At 32.9% G+C, this 13,977-nt stretch overlaps 1 protein-coding gene across 1 annotated transcript; it reads left to right on the top strand.

Annotated features, from left to right (window-relative positions):
• Positions 1-1,580: 1,580 nt before the first annotated feature.
• Positions 1,581-3,091, top strand: LOC124841314 (uncharacterized). The gene is made up of 4 exons (XM_088100667.1): positions 1,581-1,994; positions 2,087-2,310; positions 2,408-2,665; positions 2,758-3,091. Exons 1-4 carry the CDS (start codon positions 1,581-1,583, stop codon positions 3,089-3,091), a joined length of 1,230 nt encoding a protein of 409 aa, XP_087956793.1.
• The last annotated feature ends 10,886 nt before the right edge of the window (positions 3,092-13,977 follow it).

The raw sequence follows: 13,977 nt of genomic DNA, 5'->3' as shown, positions 1-13,977 counted from the left end.
TTTATTGTTGTAATTGTTTTTGCTTTGTTTTACTTGTTTTTTGGGTACATAGCATTTGGGTTAAGCATAGATTAACTGTAAACATTTTTTATATTAGTTTAGATGGCCAACTCAGATGTTGAAATTTTCTTTCACCATGCGAGAAAATTTGAGAATAATGGGACATTCAGATACCACTATGGTCAAACCACAACTTTAAAAATTGATCTAGATCGTTGGAGTTATTTTGAAATATTAACCATTCTTAAGGAGATGGGTTATAGGAATGTAAAGGAGTTGTGGTATTCATTGGGTCGTGGTCCTGTTTTAGAAGATTGTTTGGAACTGTTATCAGATGACAAAGGTGCATGTCATGTAGTCAATATTGTTATGTTGAGTGGTTAAGCTCACATTTATGTTGTACACATGGTCTTTGAGCCTTAGTATCTTGTAGAGTTGGAATACTCTTCTCAACCAGAAATTGAGAGACATACTGATGAAGCAGAAGTTGAGATAGAGAGGGCTGAAAAGGAAGTTGAGGGAGAGGTTGCTGAAGCTGAGGTTCAGGCAGTGGGTGAAGCAGAGGTTCAAGCAGTTGGTGACGTAGAGGTTGAGGGAGTGTGTCATGTAGAGCCTGAGGTAGAGGCTGAAGTAGAAGTAGAAGCTGCGATAAAAGTTGAAGTTGAGGCACTGGCTGATGTAGATAAGGTGGTAGAAGATGAGGTAGAAGTTGAAGTTGAGGCAGTGGCTGATGTAGAAGAGGTGGTAGAAGATGAGGTAGAAGTTCATGTTGAGGCAGTTGCTGATGTAGATAAAGTGGTAGAAGGTGAGGTAGAAGTTGAAGTTGAGGTAGTGGCTGATGTAGAGGGTGATGTAGAAGGTGATGTACAAGTTCAGGTAGAGGGAGTGGCTGAGGTAGAGGGTAATGATGTTGAGGGACAGGGTCAGGCTGATGTAGAAGCTGATGAGTATGATGTTACAAGTTGGAATGGGTCCGAAGAGGATGTCTTGAATGACGATGAAGATGAAGTGGAATGTGATATATTTGAACCTATTAACCAAGTAGAAAATGGTGGACCTAGGGGTTTATCCGAAAGTGATTGGGAATCTGAGAGTTTGAACAACATTGTTGAAATTGACAACACAGATGATGATAGAGATGGTTACGGGGATTTCGAGAATTTTTCAATGCCCAAAAGTATGGAAAATATAAATGGGAAGTGGATACGTATTTCCCTGACAAAAAAGATTTTACAAAAGCTATAAGAACGTATGGAGTAGAGAATGGAAGGAAATTAAAAGTTTATAAAAATGACAAAAGAAGGGTATGTGTGAGATGTTCTGGTGCAAAAGGAAAATGTTCATGGTATGTATACTGTGCATATAAGGCATCTAAAAATACATGGCAGCTAAGGAAGATTATAGACAGGCACACATGCAGTAGGGAATTTAACATCCGATTAATGACTTCAAAATGGTTGAGTGGGAGGTTAGAGAAGAGTATAAAAGAGAATCCAAATATTAATCTATATAACCTCCAAAATAAAGTTTCTAAGTGGAACATTGGTGTTTCTCGGTCTACAACGTGTAGGGCAAAAGCAATGGCTTTTAAACAAATAGAAGGTGATTTTAAAGAACAATATATAAGACTCTATGACTACGCAAACGAGTTGCTTCGGGCTAATCCTGGTTCAACTATCAAACTTAAGGTTGAACCTAATGAGGACAATAGAATTTTCAAGAGAATGTATGTATGTTTGAAGGGTTGTAAGGACAACTTCGTGTCTTGTAGGCCTATTATAGGTTTAGATGGTTGTTTCTTAAAAGAAAAATATGGAGGTGAGTTGTTAACTGCGGTTGCAAGAGATGGGAATGAGCAAATATGTCCTTTGGCATATGCTGTTGTTGAGGTGGAGAATAAGGACAATTGGCAGTGGTTTTTAGAATTGCTTATTGATGATCTTGGTGGTCAGGAGCTTTATTCAACAATCACATATATTTCAGATCAACAAAAAGTGAGTAACGTTGCCCATGTCTTGTATTATAACTTTGAAACCTTCATGTGTTGTATTATAAGTTCTATAGCTTCATCTTTTTACTTTGATAGGGACTTGTTCTAGCATTACAAGAACTTCTACCTGGTGTAGAGAACAAATTTTGTGTGCGCCACATTTATGTAAATTTTAGGAAGAAATTTCCTTGTCATATTTTAAGACGTCTATTATGGAAAGCAACATCATCAACACACCCTCAAGCATGGGAGACAGTGATGAGAGAAATTAAAGATGTCAATCCAGATGCCTTTAAACACTTGCTAGCAATTCCACCAAGGTATGTTCAAAACTTGGTTGTTTGTAAATCAGTTTTTTATAAGTAATTTATTTTAAATTTTGTGCTGATATATTTGACTTCAAATTTGTTTAATTAGATATTGGTCACGTTCAAGGTTTACAGGTAATGCTGTGTGTGACACATTAGTCAATAATATGTCAGAAGCTTTTAACAGTGTCATAGTACATGCAAGAGGCAAGCTCATCATCATAATGATGGAAGACATTCGTATCTACATCATGAAGAGATGGGCAACAAATAGACAGAAAATAACAACATTTGAAGGTTGTCTTTGCCCAAAGGTTAAAAAAAGATTTGAAAAGGAATTGCACAAGACGAAATTTTGGATACCTAGGTATGTGCACATCACCACATCAGAATCTGGACTTCATAAAGATGTTTTAACATTTTGACTTCAAATACTAATTTTAATCTGTTTGGTTGCAGTTGGTCAGGTATGAAAATTTTTGAGGTCAAACACACTTCAATAATTGGTGAGAAGTATGTGGTTGACTTAGATAAAGTGGAATGCAGTTGCAGAAAGTGGACTTTAACAAGAATCACATGCTGTCATGCACTAGCTGCCATGAATGTTTTGAACATCAATGGAGAAGACTACGTCTCAAATTGGTTTAGAAGGGCAACATACCAAGAAACATATATTCCAATGATATACCCTGTCAACGGTCATCACCTATGGGAAATGACATATCATCCTAATGTTTTGCCTCCACCTAAAAGGGTGTTACCTGGTAGACCAAAAAAGAAGAGAAGGCTATAGGCTTGGGAGCTAAAGAAGGATGACACACAACTAAAGCAAAATGGAACTCGTAACATATGTTCCATATGTAGACAGGTTGGTCATAAAAGAAATACTTGCCCACAACGTCCAGGACCAAGTTAGCAACCTGGAAGTCAACCAACTACAAGACCAAGTCCGGAACAAGAAAGCCAACCAACTACTGGACCAAGTCAGCAACCACTAAGCCAGCCAACTACACCAGGACTTTAAAAGTTATTTAGAACACTCAGATGTATTTTGACAAGTTTAGCTTAAGTTTAGCTTTTGTTTGGTACAACCCAGTATTGGCTGCTTTGTAAACATTGACATGTAGTTTGAACTTCATTTTCAATTGGGTATTTTGTAAGCTGTGACAATTTCTCAATGACAATTTCTATTTTGGATGTGCATTTGATTTCCAATTTCAGAATTGGATGATTATTCAGAACAATGATACCAAATTGGATGATTATTATCATGTCATTATCAATGATGTTCATTCCATGTGCATGTGATTACAGGGACATTTTTCTTTGTTGTGATGTATACTCATGTTACAGGTACTCATCTTTGACAGTGAGGACTAAATGTAACTTACATTGATATTTGTCAGTGAGGACTACATGTCACTTACTTAAATGTTATGTGATTACAATAAAGTTTTTGATTTGGTGTTGCTTTCGTGTAGAGCACATTCACAATCCATAAATTTATTAGACGTTCAATGAGGATGACACACCACTTTCTCATTTTACTGTCATTTCAATCTAAAGTTCAATTACCTTATCTTCTATATATCAAACAAAATGTACATTCAAACAATAAATTCAGATGCACAAATTCAGATTTCTCATTGATTTGAAAACATCATATTACAATATGGCCAAAGTGCTCTTCACAACAATTGACTACTACAACACATCATGGACTTTTAAACAAAATACAAAGAAGGATGATGTTAATCAACCCCATAAAACATAGCATCCAAATCAACATCTTCTCCTTTCTCTGAAAACCCATCACAGATTTCTCCAAGCTATTAATCTTCCTCCTTTGCCTAGCAATAGTACTGCCACCATCATCTACATTATCTTCAATACACCATTTAAAGAAATTGCATCCTTTAAGTTCTTCATTTCTTGTCCGTTGTTCAAAGTATTCACTTCATTAACATTTCATTAATAACCAGAACAATTTATCACAAAAATTAAACAACAAACCTTGTAATTAGGGCAGCCCCAGAATTGCTTCCCCTCATTCTTAACTGTTTTTGCCACTCTCAACACAACAACCTCCCCACAATGGCATATTTGCCTTTCAAGGAGTCCTCTGGATGTACCACCACGAGAGCTCCCCCTTGAGCAAGATGAACATCCTTGATTCAAAGACATTGACACAAGAAGGAACCCCAAAATGAGACAACCACGAACCACTTCGCCAACCAACTGCCAACGACGGAAGACCAACTCGCGAAACACGAAGCACCACTCTATTGCCAATAGACAACACTAACATCCAAATGCTAAAGAACCATAAAAGAAAGAGAACAAGACAAATTTCAAGAAGAACACCCACTGTATCGTGTTCGCAACACAAAGGAGAAGACCCTAATTGGTTTTATGTATGCCCAAAATCAGATTTCCCCCAAATTATAAAACCCTAACTTAATATAGGGTTCATATTCTCTGTTACTCCCTTACACGTCATTATTAACAAAATCAATATAATGACACATTTCACATAACTGGTGCCACATCATTAATGCATTAACTCCGTTTGCTGATACTTAACGGAAGGGATAAATTACAGGCAAATTTATCTAACTGTGGACATATTCTAAACACTTTTAAAAATGGGGACAAAATTGATATTAGGCAACGAAATTGGGGACCAAAGAGGCTATTAAACCTTATTATTATTAATATTAATCAAAATATAATAATATATTATTGTTATTACGATTTCAAATGATATAAGTAAAAAATATATTTTAAAAAATAAATAAAATAAAATTGAGCACTATTATAGGGATACGATTGTTTTCGACACTAGGTATCACTTGAATATATTAAGATGAGATAAGAAATAAGAATTTTTCGCATCGGTTATGAACCAAAACAAAAGGGTCAACATTTTGTTCCAGTTAAAAAAAACTTTAGCAATGAATGAAAAATAAAAAATAAAAAAATTTGTTATTTGACTTTAGTTCTGTTAATAACGGAGACTATATACTCTTTCTTATTTTAAAATAATTATTTAATTTTAAGGGTATTTAGTCTCGATTATGATGAGCATTGATGTCAAAGACCCTTAAAATTAAATAATTATTTTAAATGAGAAAGGGTAAATGATCTTATTATGAGCATAATCGAAGTCAAATCCCTTTCGTGGTTTGGTTGTGGGAATAACTAAGCCCATATATCATTTTTTATTTAAAATAACTATTTAATTTTAAGGGTATTTAGCCTCGGTTTTAATGAGAGTCGATGTCAAAGATCCTTAAAATTAAATAATTATTTTAAATGAGAAAAGGTAAATGGTTTCATTACAAGCATAATCGAAGTCAAATCCCTTTTTATGCTTTGGTTGTGGGAATAGCTGAGTCCATATACCCTTTTTGATTTAAAATAATTATTTAAATTTTAGGGTCTTTGGCATCCGTTCTCACCAGAACCGAGGCAAAAATGACTATTTTGCTTTGGTTATAGGAACAATGGAAGTCGAAAGTTATTTATTCTTTTCAAATATTTTTTCTGAAATGATATTTGGTTTCGGTTATGACCTAAACTGATGTTGAATATCTCTATATGTTTTGGCTTTGGCTATAACCAATGCCTAGTATGGGCGGTCTTTTCTAAATACTTTTTTCATTTCTGTTTCATCCTACATATTAAACTTGCCAAAAAAAACCCAACACAAAATACTAGAAACAGAAACAAACATGATATCTTGAACAAAAACATGTATAATATTTTTATAAGTCAATAGATAGTTGTAAATGTGGTAGATGCTTACAAATTAAGATATTATTATTATAACAATTAAATATTATTGTACATTTTTATTACATATTTTGCACTAGTTTTCCTTAAATAATGAATGGACTTATTGGGAATTGATATGACATTCTTAACTTTCCACACTAAAGACAATGATTTCAATTAATATATAAAAAGACAAAGTTGCAAAGTATTTGATTCAATGTAATTATTACAGTTGAAATACATAAGAAAACACTATATGGGGTGAATAGTATTTTCTAAACTTTTCGCAGAGTATCTGATGATTTTTCAATGGATAACTAAATAAAAATATTCTTCAAACAATGTTATAGAAAAATTAATAAAAGCTTTTAAGAAGGGAAAAACAATAAAACATAATTTTTATACTGGTGCACTCAAACTTGAGCTACGTTCAGTTCTCCCTTAAGAATTCTTAAGAGGTTCCATTAATCTTTTCAAAGATTACACGAGTTGTACCTCTCGAGGATTTCACCAAGTATTCTCACCACTCTTGATTTACAAGTATTATTACCACTCCTAGTCCCTTCTCACGACAAGCCAATATCTCCTCATGAGTCAACTTCTTATAATGTGTTTTGGGCGGGGTGGATAGTGTTGTCGGCGATCGTGACGATGGGGTAGGCAACAATGGAGGATCAAAAGAAAGCATAATAGAGAAATGCAAACACAAATGTCAGCATTGGTCATTCAACTTATCCTCCTATAACTTGGCCAGAGTTGTTGCCTATGTCAACGACTACGGTTGCAATGCTTGAACTTCATGACGTATATCCGAGTTTAGCCCAAAAATAAAATTTCTCAGTAAAAAGGTGGCAGGGAGACCAATAATGTGATTAAGAAGCCATTCAAATTCATTTAAGTAATCTTGAACCTTACCTTTTTGAGTCAATTTGAAGAGAGAGCCCCATGGGTCGTCATAATACGAAGGGGTGAAACGAACCTTAAGGCTGGCAAAAACGCATGCTAAGAGGACATATGTTGTTTCAGTGCAACCATTGAAACCAGCTAAAGGCTAGACAATCCATGTAAAAAGTAGTTATCTGAAGCTGGTCTGCCTCTAGTGTTTGATGATACTCGAAGAACTGGGAGATCTTAAAGATCTAGCCCATTGGATCAGTTCCATCAAATCGGGGAATGTCTAATTTCAAGTAAGGAGAACAACGATCATCGAACTTTGGAGAGGGAAGGTCACATAAGGTAAGTTGGGATGCAATGACATCCAAATGGTTGATGATTTCACTTTGGTTGATGGTGAGATTTAGGATGGCTTCTTTCAAATTGGTGATGGATTTCGAACGGGCATTGTGGTATGTCATGATCGCCTCTCAATGAAAGCACCAAAATGATAGAGAAAATGCATTGATTTGAGGTCAAGGAGCTTCCTACAAAAGAAAATAAAGAAAAGGGACACATAATTGATGGAAACTAGTTTTAAGTTTCTTAATTCTACACCAAATCCTGAAAATATTTCATCAATCTTTCCATTGAGGAGAATCAACTGGTGTCAAAGAATATTGTCACACTTTCTTCCATGTGCATGCCAAGTCAAGTTCTTTGTATCTTCTTTAATAACAAACAATCGTTTCAACCTAGGAATTACGGGAAGGTACCATAACACTTTAGTGAGGGGACCTTATATTTCTTCATCAACATTATTCTCATCAAGTTTCTTTTTAAATTGAGACAACCCACACGTTGGACAAACCTTCAATGCAACAAACTTGTTTCTGTATAATACACAATCATTAGGACATGCATGTATCTTTTTGTACTTCAAACGCATTGGACAAAGAACTTTTCTTGCCTCGTTGTTACGATTAAGTAACATGTTTTTTTCTGGAAGCATCTCCCTCAACAATTCCAACAACTTTGTGAAACTTTTATCAGTATATCCATTTCTTGCTTTTAAAATGAACAATTTTAAAGTTGCACATAATCGTGAAAAGGTAGTACATCTTGGGGACAATTGTTCCTCTAAGTTAGACTTCAAAGAATCATATAGATGAGTTGTTCCAAAATTTTCTTTACCAATATCACGTATCATATCCTCTAAATGATCATTCATCCATTCTTCAACATATTCTATTGTTAGTGACATATTAGGGTTGTCTAGTACTTCTCAATACCAAGTCCAAATTGTTATAACTCTTGATTATGTCGTAGACGAATAGGTGATCACGTATTTCGCTCAAATTTTGACGTATTTGGTTCAAACAACAAACACAAGGACAATAGTATGCCCCATACACAGGTCTTGCATGTTCTTGAGAATTTTTCAAGAATATATCAACCCCCTTTTCATAGCCTTCACTAAGACGACGTGCACTAGTGCAAAATACACTTTTTATAGCTACTTTTTATACTTGTTCAAATTCACCAGGTATAGAAAATGATGTGATGATATTATTGTAAATAAGGTAAGTTTTTTTACACCAGTTATACTTAGATTAGGTATAAAAAAGCAAAAAAGATGTTTTTAAACCGGTTCAACTTATAACCGGCATAGAAATAATTTAAAGAAATTTTTCTATACCTAATAAAAGCTAAAACCGGTACAGGAATAACTTTAAAAAAAATTTCTAATAAATGCTAAAATCGGTATAGAAGTTTGGAAAAAAAATTACACTTCGACAATTAGACAGAAAAACCAAATTCTTTCCTCTTCCCACTCTACCTCCTCCGTAAGCCGTGAATCTCATTCCTTCCGCTCCAACTGCCACCAATTCTCGTTCTCATTCTCTGATCGTCACCAAGTCACCAATGAAGCGCTCAATGTTATGATTTCTAGGGCTTCGGCTTCTGGAAAAGTACGACTATGGAGGTGTCGCGGTGACTTTCCGGCGGCCAGAGGGCGGCGCGTGAGCTGCACGCACCTATTCGCAGCGCACAAAGAAGCGACGCGTGGGGAAGAATCAGACGCCGGCACCGGTGGGGTTGGTCGTCGCGTGAAGAGGCGAACCATATCCAGTGGTTGTCGGACGAAACAGTGACGACGGACGGCGACGGACGACGGCGGACGACGGACGACGGCGGACGGCGGCGGACGACGATGGACGACAGCGGACGGCAACATACGGTGGCGGACAGATGCGAGATGACAGAGAACCAAGTTGAAGAGCTTCAAACTGCAGTTGACAGCTACAGACAGTGGCAAGACAACCGCGGACGGTGGCAATGGGTACCGGACAGATGCAAACAACAATGACAATGCTGGTGGACCACTTTAGGACAGAAACTAGAGCAGGATGAACCTGCTCTGATACCAACTTGAGATAAAAATATGTTCTTGAGGGCTTGAAAGACACCTCTCATGTTCTGTTATTTATATAGATAAAGAGTTGATACAAAAGAGAGATAGAATGTCAAGTCACATTGTCCTAGACTGCTATGCACAATGATTAGAGATAACCCATCACACTACCCCTATTTTAGTCCTAGTGACTACACTAACAAGTAGACTTAGTAATTATTCTAACAATAATTAATTCTTTTATTATTGTTTTTTATCATCAACTTTGATGTAACTAATATATAACATAGGAAGGAGAAGAAAAAGGGTGGGTAGATTTCAAAAGAAATTCAAGGAAATATAAGTATGAGGATTGAACGTTAATAAATCCTTAATTAAAGAAGGTTTACCTGGGTTGTAACTAGTTATTATTAGCCTTCTTTACAAATAGAAAAGGTAAAAAAAAATGCTTAAAATCCATGCAGTAAAAACTTGTATAGGTTTGAAATTTAACCATTTTACTAAATTATAACACGTGATTAGGATTACTTGTAGTTTTTTTTTTAAAAAAAAACAGCAGGGCCAACGTGCTTTTTGAAATACAAGTGTACAGATTTTCGAATTATGATTTTAAAGTTTTTAGTGTAATTTACCTTTGTGTTTGTTTGTTGAAGAAGTTAGTAAAAGTGAAGAAAGTTGAGAATACAAAATTTCAAGTGTTTGTTTGTTTGTGCTTTTCATATTTTTTTCTTACTGGTTTTGGTTTTTTTGGGTTGTGTTGTGTGACTTATATGTAGTGTTATCTGTGTTGATGAGTGAGCAGGGAAATGAATTGTGGTATGGTCCAGACAAAGTGAAATACTTGGGACCCTTTTCGGCTCAAACTCCCTCTTATTTGACTGGAGAATTCCCAGGGACTATGGATGGGACACTGCTGGATTGTCTGCTGATCCTGAAGCATTTGCCAAGAACAGGGCTCTTGAGGTCAGTCATTTTGCTTACACTCCTATGAAAACATTTCAGTTCTTCATATATAGGATCAAATTTCATAAGGTTTCATGTCAGCACAAACAAAACCATTCATCAAGTTTCTTTAACATGAAAAATATTTGCTTTTCCTGACACAACATTGTTGGCTCAACTGGTTTTTCATCTAATGAAAGAAGCAATATCAGTAATGTTCCTTCATAAACATCTAGTTCTAGTATCCCTCCACACCATAAATTGCTCTCTGCAATAAAAGTCATCTTTCTTAAATGGCTTTTCTAATTTGCTTTAGATATAAATTCTAGTTGGAAAATGAATAAAATGTATTTTCTGCATGAATATGCTCGTACTTTAATGTAGGTTCTGGACAGAGGGGAAAAGATAGAGCTTCTGGTAGACAAGACTAAAAAACTTCATCACCAGGTTAGTATGTCATATATATGCATCTACAATGGCCAAAATATGGTTACTTTATCACACATATATACATGTATATATTTATCTATACTCATCCTATTTCAAATACAACTTTATTTTATTCTGTTAATCATCAATTTAGCTTGATTTGTATAATCAAGTTTTGTTCTTTAAATGCATTCAGTCAACGTTAAAAATGTAACTTTTCCATTAATGAAAAAACAAATTTAACTTTTAGCCAAATGTTAACAAGTTTACTCATTCTATTATAATCATCAATGACTTTATTTTTAATTTAAAAGGTTTATAGGTTCACTCAGTCATTAAGGTTTACAAGGTTGAATTAATAAAAGAATCTGCAGAAATTTAAGAAATATGTCTTAAGTTTATTTCATTGGCGTGAGTCATTCTGTATACATGGCTTAAGTTCACTATTGCATTATGCATGTCTTAAGTTTATTATCAATGAAAAATGTAATTATAATTTTGTAGGAATTAAAATTGAATTTTGAGATCCGTTGAAGAAAAAAACAAGCAAATTTTTATTCCAATTTTTCAATAAAATATTGATAAACTGTATGTGCATTTAAGTGATTTTTTTCAAATATCATTTTCAATTGATTTGGTTTCATAAATTAAATCAAGGTTTTCTTTATTTATAAATGAAATTATTTATCCTCAAACTTTTTAATTATATTTGTTACAGAATTGAGAAGGATTTTATTTTGATATTATAAAATTCGTAAGAATAAATTTTAGTACTTATGAAATAAAGTTATATTTTTAAATCTGAGACATTAAAATATTATTTTACCCTAATTTTTGAAACTAAAAACATATTTTATTCTAACATTATTCATTTTCAATGTTTAAGGTATTTACATCGGTTGACCATTGAAAGGAAGAATGCACATTTATGGTTTTGTTGTCCCTGTTGCCATTTAAGAAGTTGGGAATAAAGGTGAAGAGGTCCAAAACTACTTTTATAATGAGCAAGTATACTTAGCACCTTATTTGCAACTGTAAGTATATAATTTTTATTAATAAAATTTTATTTATGTAAATGTTATTTAACACTATTATTGTTTGAATCTGCAGGGGTCACTGGCAATTGTTACTAATTCTTTCTCAACAGTTTCTTTTAGTTCTCTTATGTTCATTGCACAAAAAACTTCACACTTTGACAATTAAAAATACACTACTATTGTAAGTTTTTTAATAATTTATTTGTAGTGTAGACATAACTGATTTTACTAAGTTTCTTAGAACTCATTTCAATGTACATTTAACTTTATAGAGTGGTTGAAGCATATTCAAGGTTGTAGGGAACACATATCGTCTCTAGAAAGAAGTTGCAGTTCATTGCACCAATTGTAAGTAGTTAATCTTTCAAACTATAAATACAATTATAAATTTTATGATACTTTATAAATTTAACTTGTAGTGCTCACGTCAACCGGGAAGCTTTGAGTACGGATATTATGTCATGAGGCACATGCAAAAAATTATATCCGCAAATGTCGTTGACTCATGGAAATTGGTAACGTGAACATTTTATAACAAAGATCTTAAGCCATTAATATTATAACTTTACTCAAACTATTCATTGTGTAGATATTTGATGACACGTCTCCAATGGAACAACATGTCATAAAGGATGTTCGGGAGCAGTGGGCTACATTTCTTTTAACCATTTGTAAATGATTGGATGTTTCAATATTACATTTTGAGTTTAGGAACTATTTTATGTGTAATATGCTAAGTAACTATGTTAGGTAAATATATTTAAGAACTTTATTAAGTAAATATTACATTTTGATGTGCTAATGAAAACAATATTGATTATTTTACTTGTTATTGATTATTTAAACCGTATTCTGGGATTGAATCTTATGCAGGTCTGGATATGAATAATAGTACATACAAATAAAATATTTTAAAAAAATCACTTTTTACACCAGTCAAAGCCACACCAGGTATAAAAAGTCTTGTTTTTTACACCTATTATAGCACCCGTAGGTATAAAAAGAAATTTTTTCTCTAACTAAATATAAGACTTTTATACCTATTATGCACAACACAGGTAGAAAAAGTAAAACTTCTCTACACCAATTCAATAGCAGGTATAAAAATTATAAACTTTCTATACCCCTGCTTCTATACCTACTCAAAAATAGGTATAAAAATCCTTTTTTAACATGTATAAAAAAATCATTTTTCCTACTAGTGGTGGTGCATTCATCCAGCTTCGATCCATAACTATGTTAGTATCAAACTCCATTATTATCACATTTAAGTTCTCAAATGGATACTAAGATTCACTCCATGACTATATTTAAATATAATTTAAAATATAATATAAATTATCAAAACATTCTACATCCAAAAATAATTTGAATAACTAACAAAAACATATAATAAACAAATAAATTGTAGAGTAACTATTACACATAATCAAGTCAAATTACACGAAGAAAAATTCCCATTGAATTCCCAAAAAAGACATAAAATTAACACTTATTTTTAGAATAATATATTTTTTTCTTATTTTATTTTATAAGTCATTATTCTCTATTTTTTTCTTTCTTTCTATCTCTCGTATCCCCATTCCAATTTAGGTGAATATTTATCATCACTCCATTTGGTTTATGGTGCTAATTCAAAAGAAATATATTTAATTCAAAAACAAATTCTTGACATACACCATATCATCCAAACTAAATAATTATAAATTGAGCTTGAAATAAAAAATAGATTAAACATATGAAAAGTGTTAAAACTATATATTTTAACAACAAATTTCAATTGTTAATATAAATTTATCCAAATAAATAATTTCAAAAGTACCCAAAATTTATGTGATAAAAAGATCAACAATAAATAATATTAAAAAACTTCAATTATTAAATAATAAAAACAGTGATTATATATATATATATATATATATATATATATATATATATATATATATATATATATATATATTCAAATATTGTAAACTAATTATAATATTAAATAATTAAATAATTATAAAATGACTGAGAATATACTGGATAAAAAAACAAAAGATTTGAATTTGTTGTACAAGTACATACATGGATAACCGAGGATATACAACCATCTTACCAATATTATCAAAAGTACAAAAAAATTCAAAAGAAAATGATAGGCACCAAATAGTACAACAATTAATAATAAATTAATTGTTTTTCTTTTTCTTTATCCAGCTT

The sequence above is a fragment of the Vigna umbellata genome, chromosome 1, assembly GCF_029865625.1.
Source record: "Vigna umbellata cultivar VRB3 chromosome 1, Vumbellata_1.0, whole genome shotgun sequence".
Taxonomy (NCBI): domain Eukaryota; kingdom Viridiplantae; phylum Streptophyta; class Magnoliopsida; order Fabales; family Fabaceae; genus Vigna; species Vigna umbellata.
The sequence above is the reverse complement of the archived record's forward strand: the minus strand, read 5'-3'. Positions and strand labels throughout refer to the sequence as shown.

Coding starts and splice junctions, on each gene's coding strand:
- LOC124841314 (XM_088100667.1), top strand. CDS start 1,581: ATGGCTTTTAAACAAATAGAAGGTGATTTTAAAGAACAATATATAAGA. Junction 2,311..2,407: donor TTGCTAGCAATTCCACCAAG/GTATGTTCAAAA, acceptor TTGTTTAATTAG/ATATTGGTCACGTTCAAGGT. Junction 2,666..2,757: donor ACGAAATTTTGGATACCTAG/GTATGTGCACAT, acceptor GTTTGGTTGCAG/TTGGTCAGGTATGAAAATTT.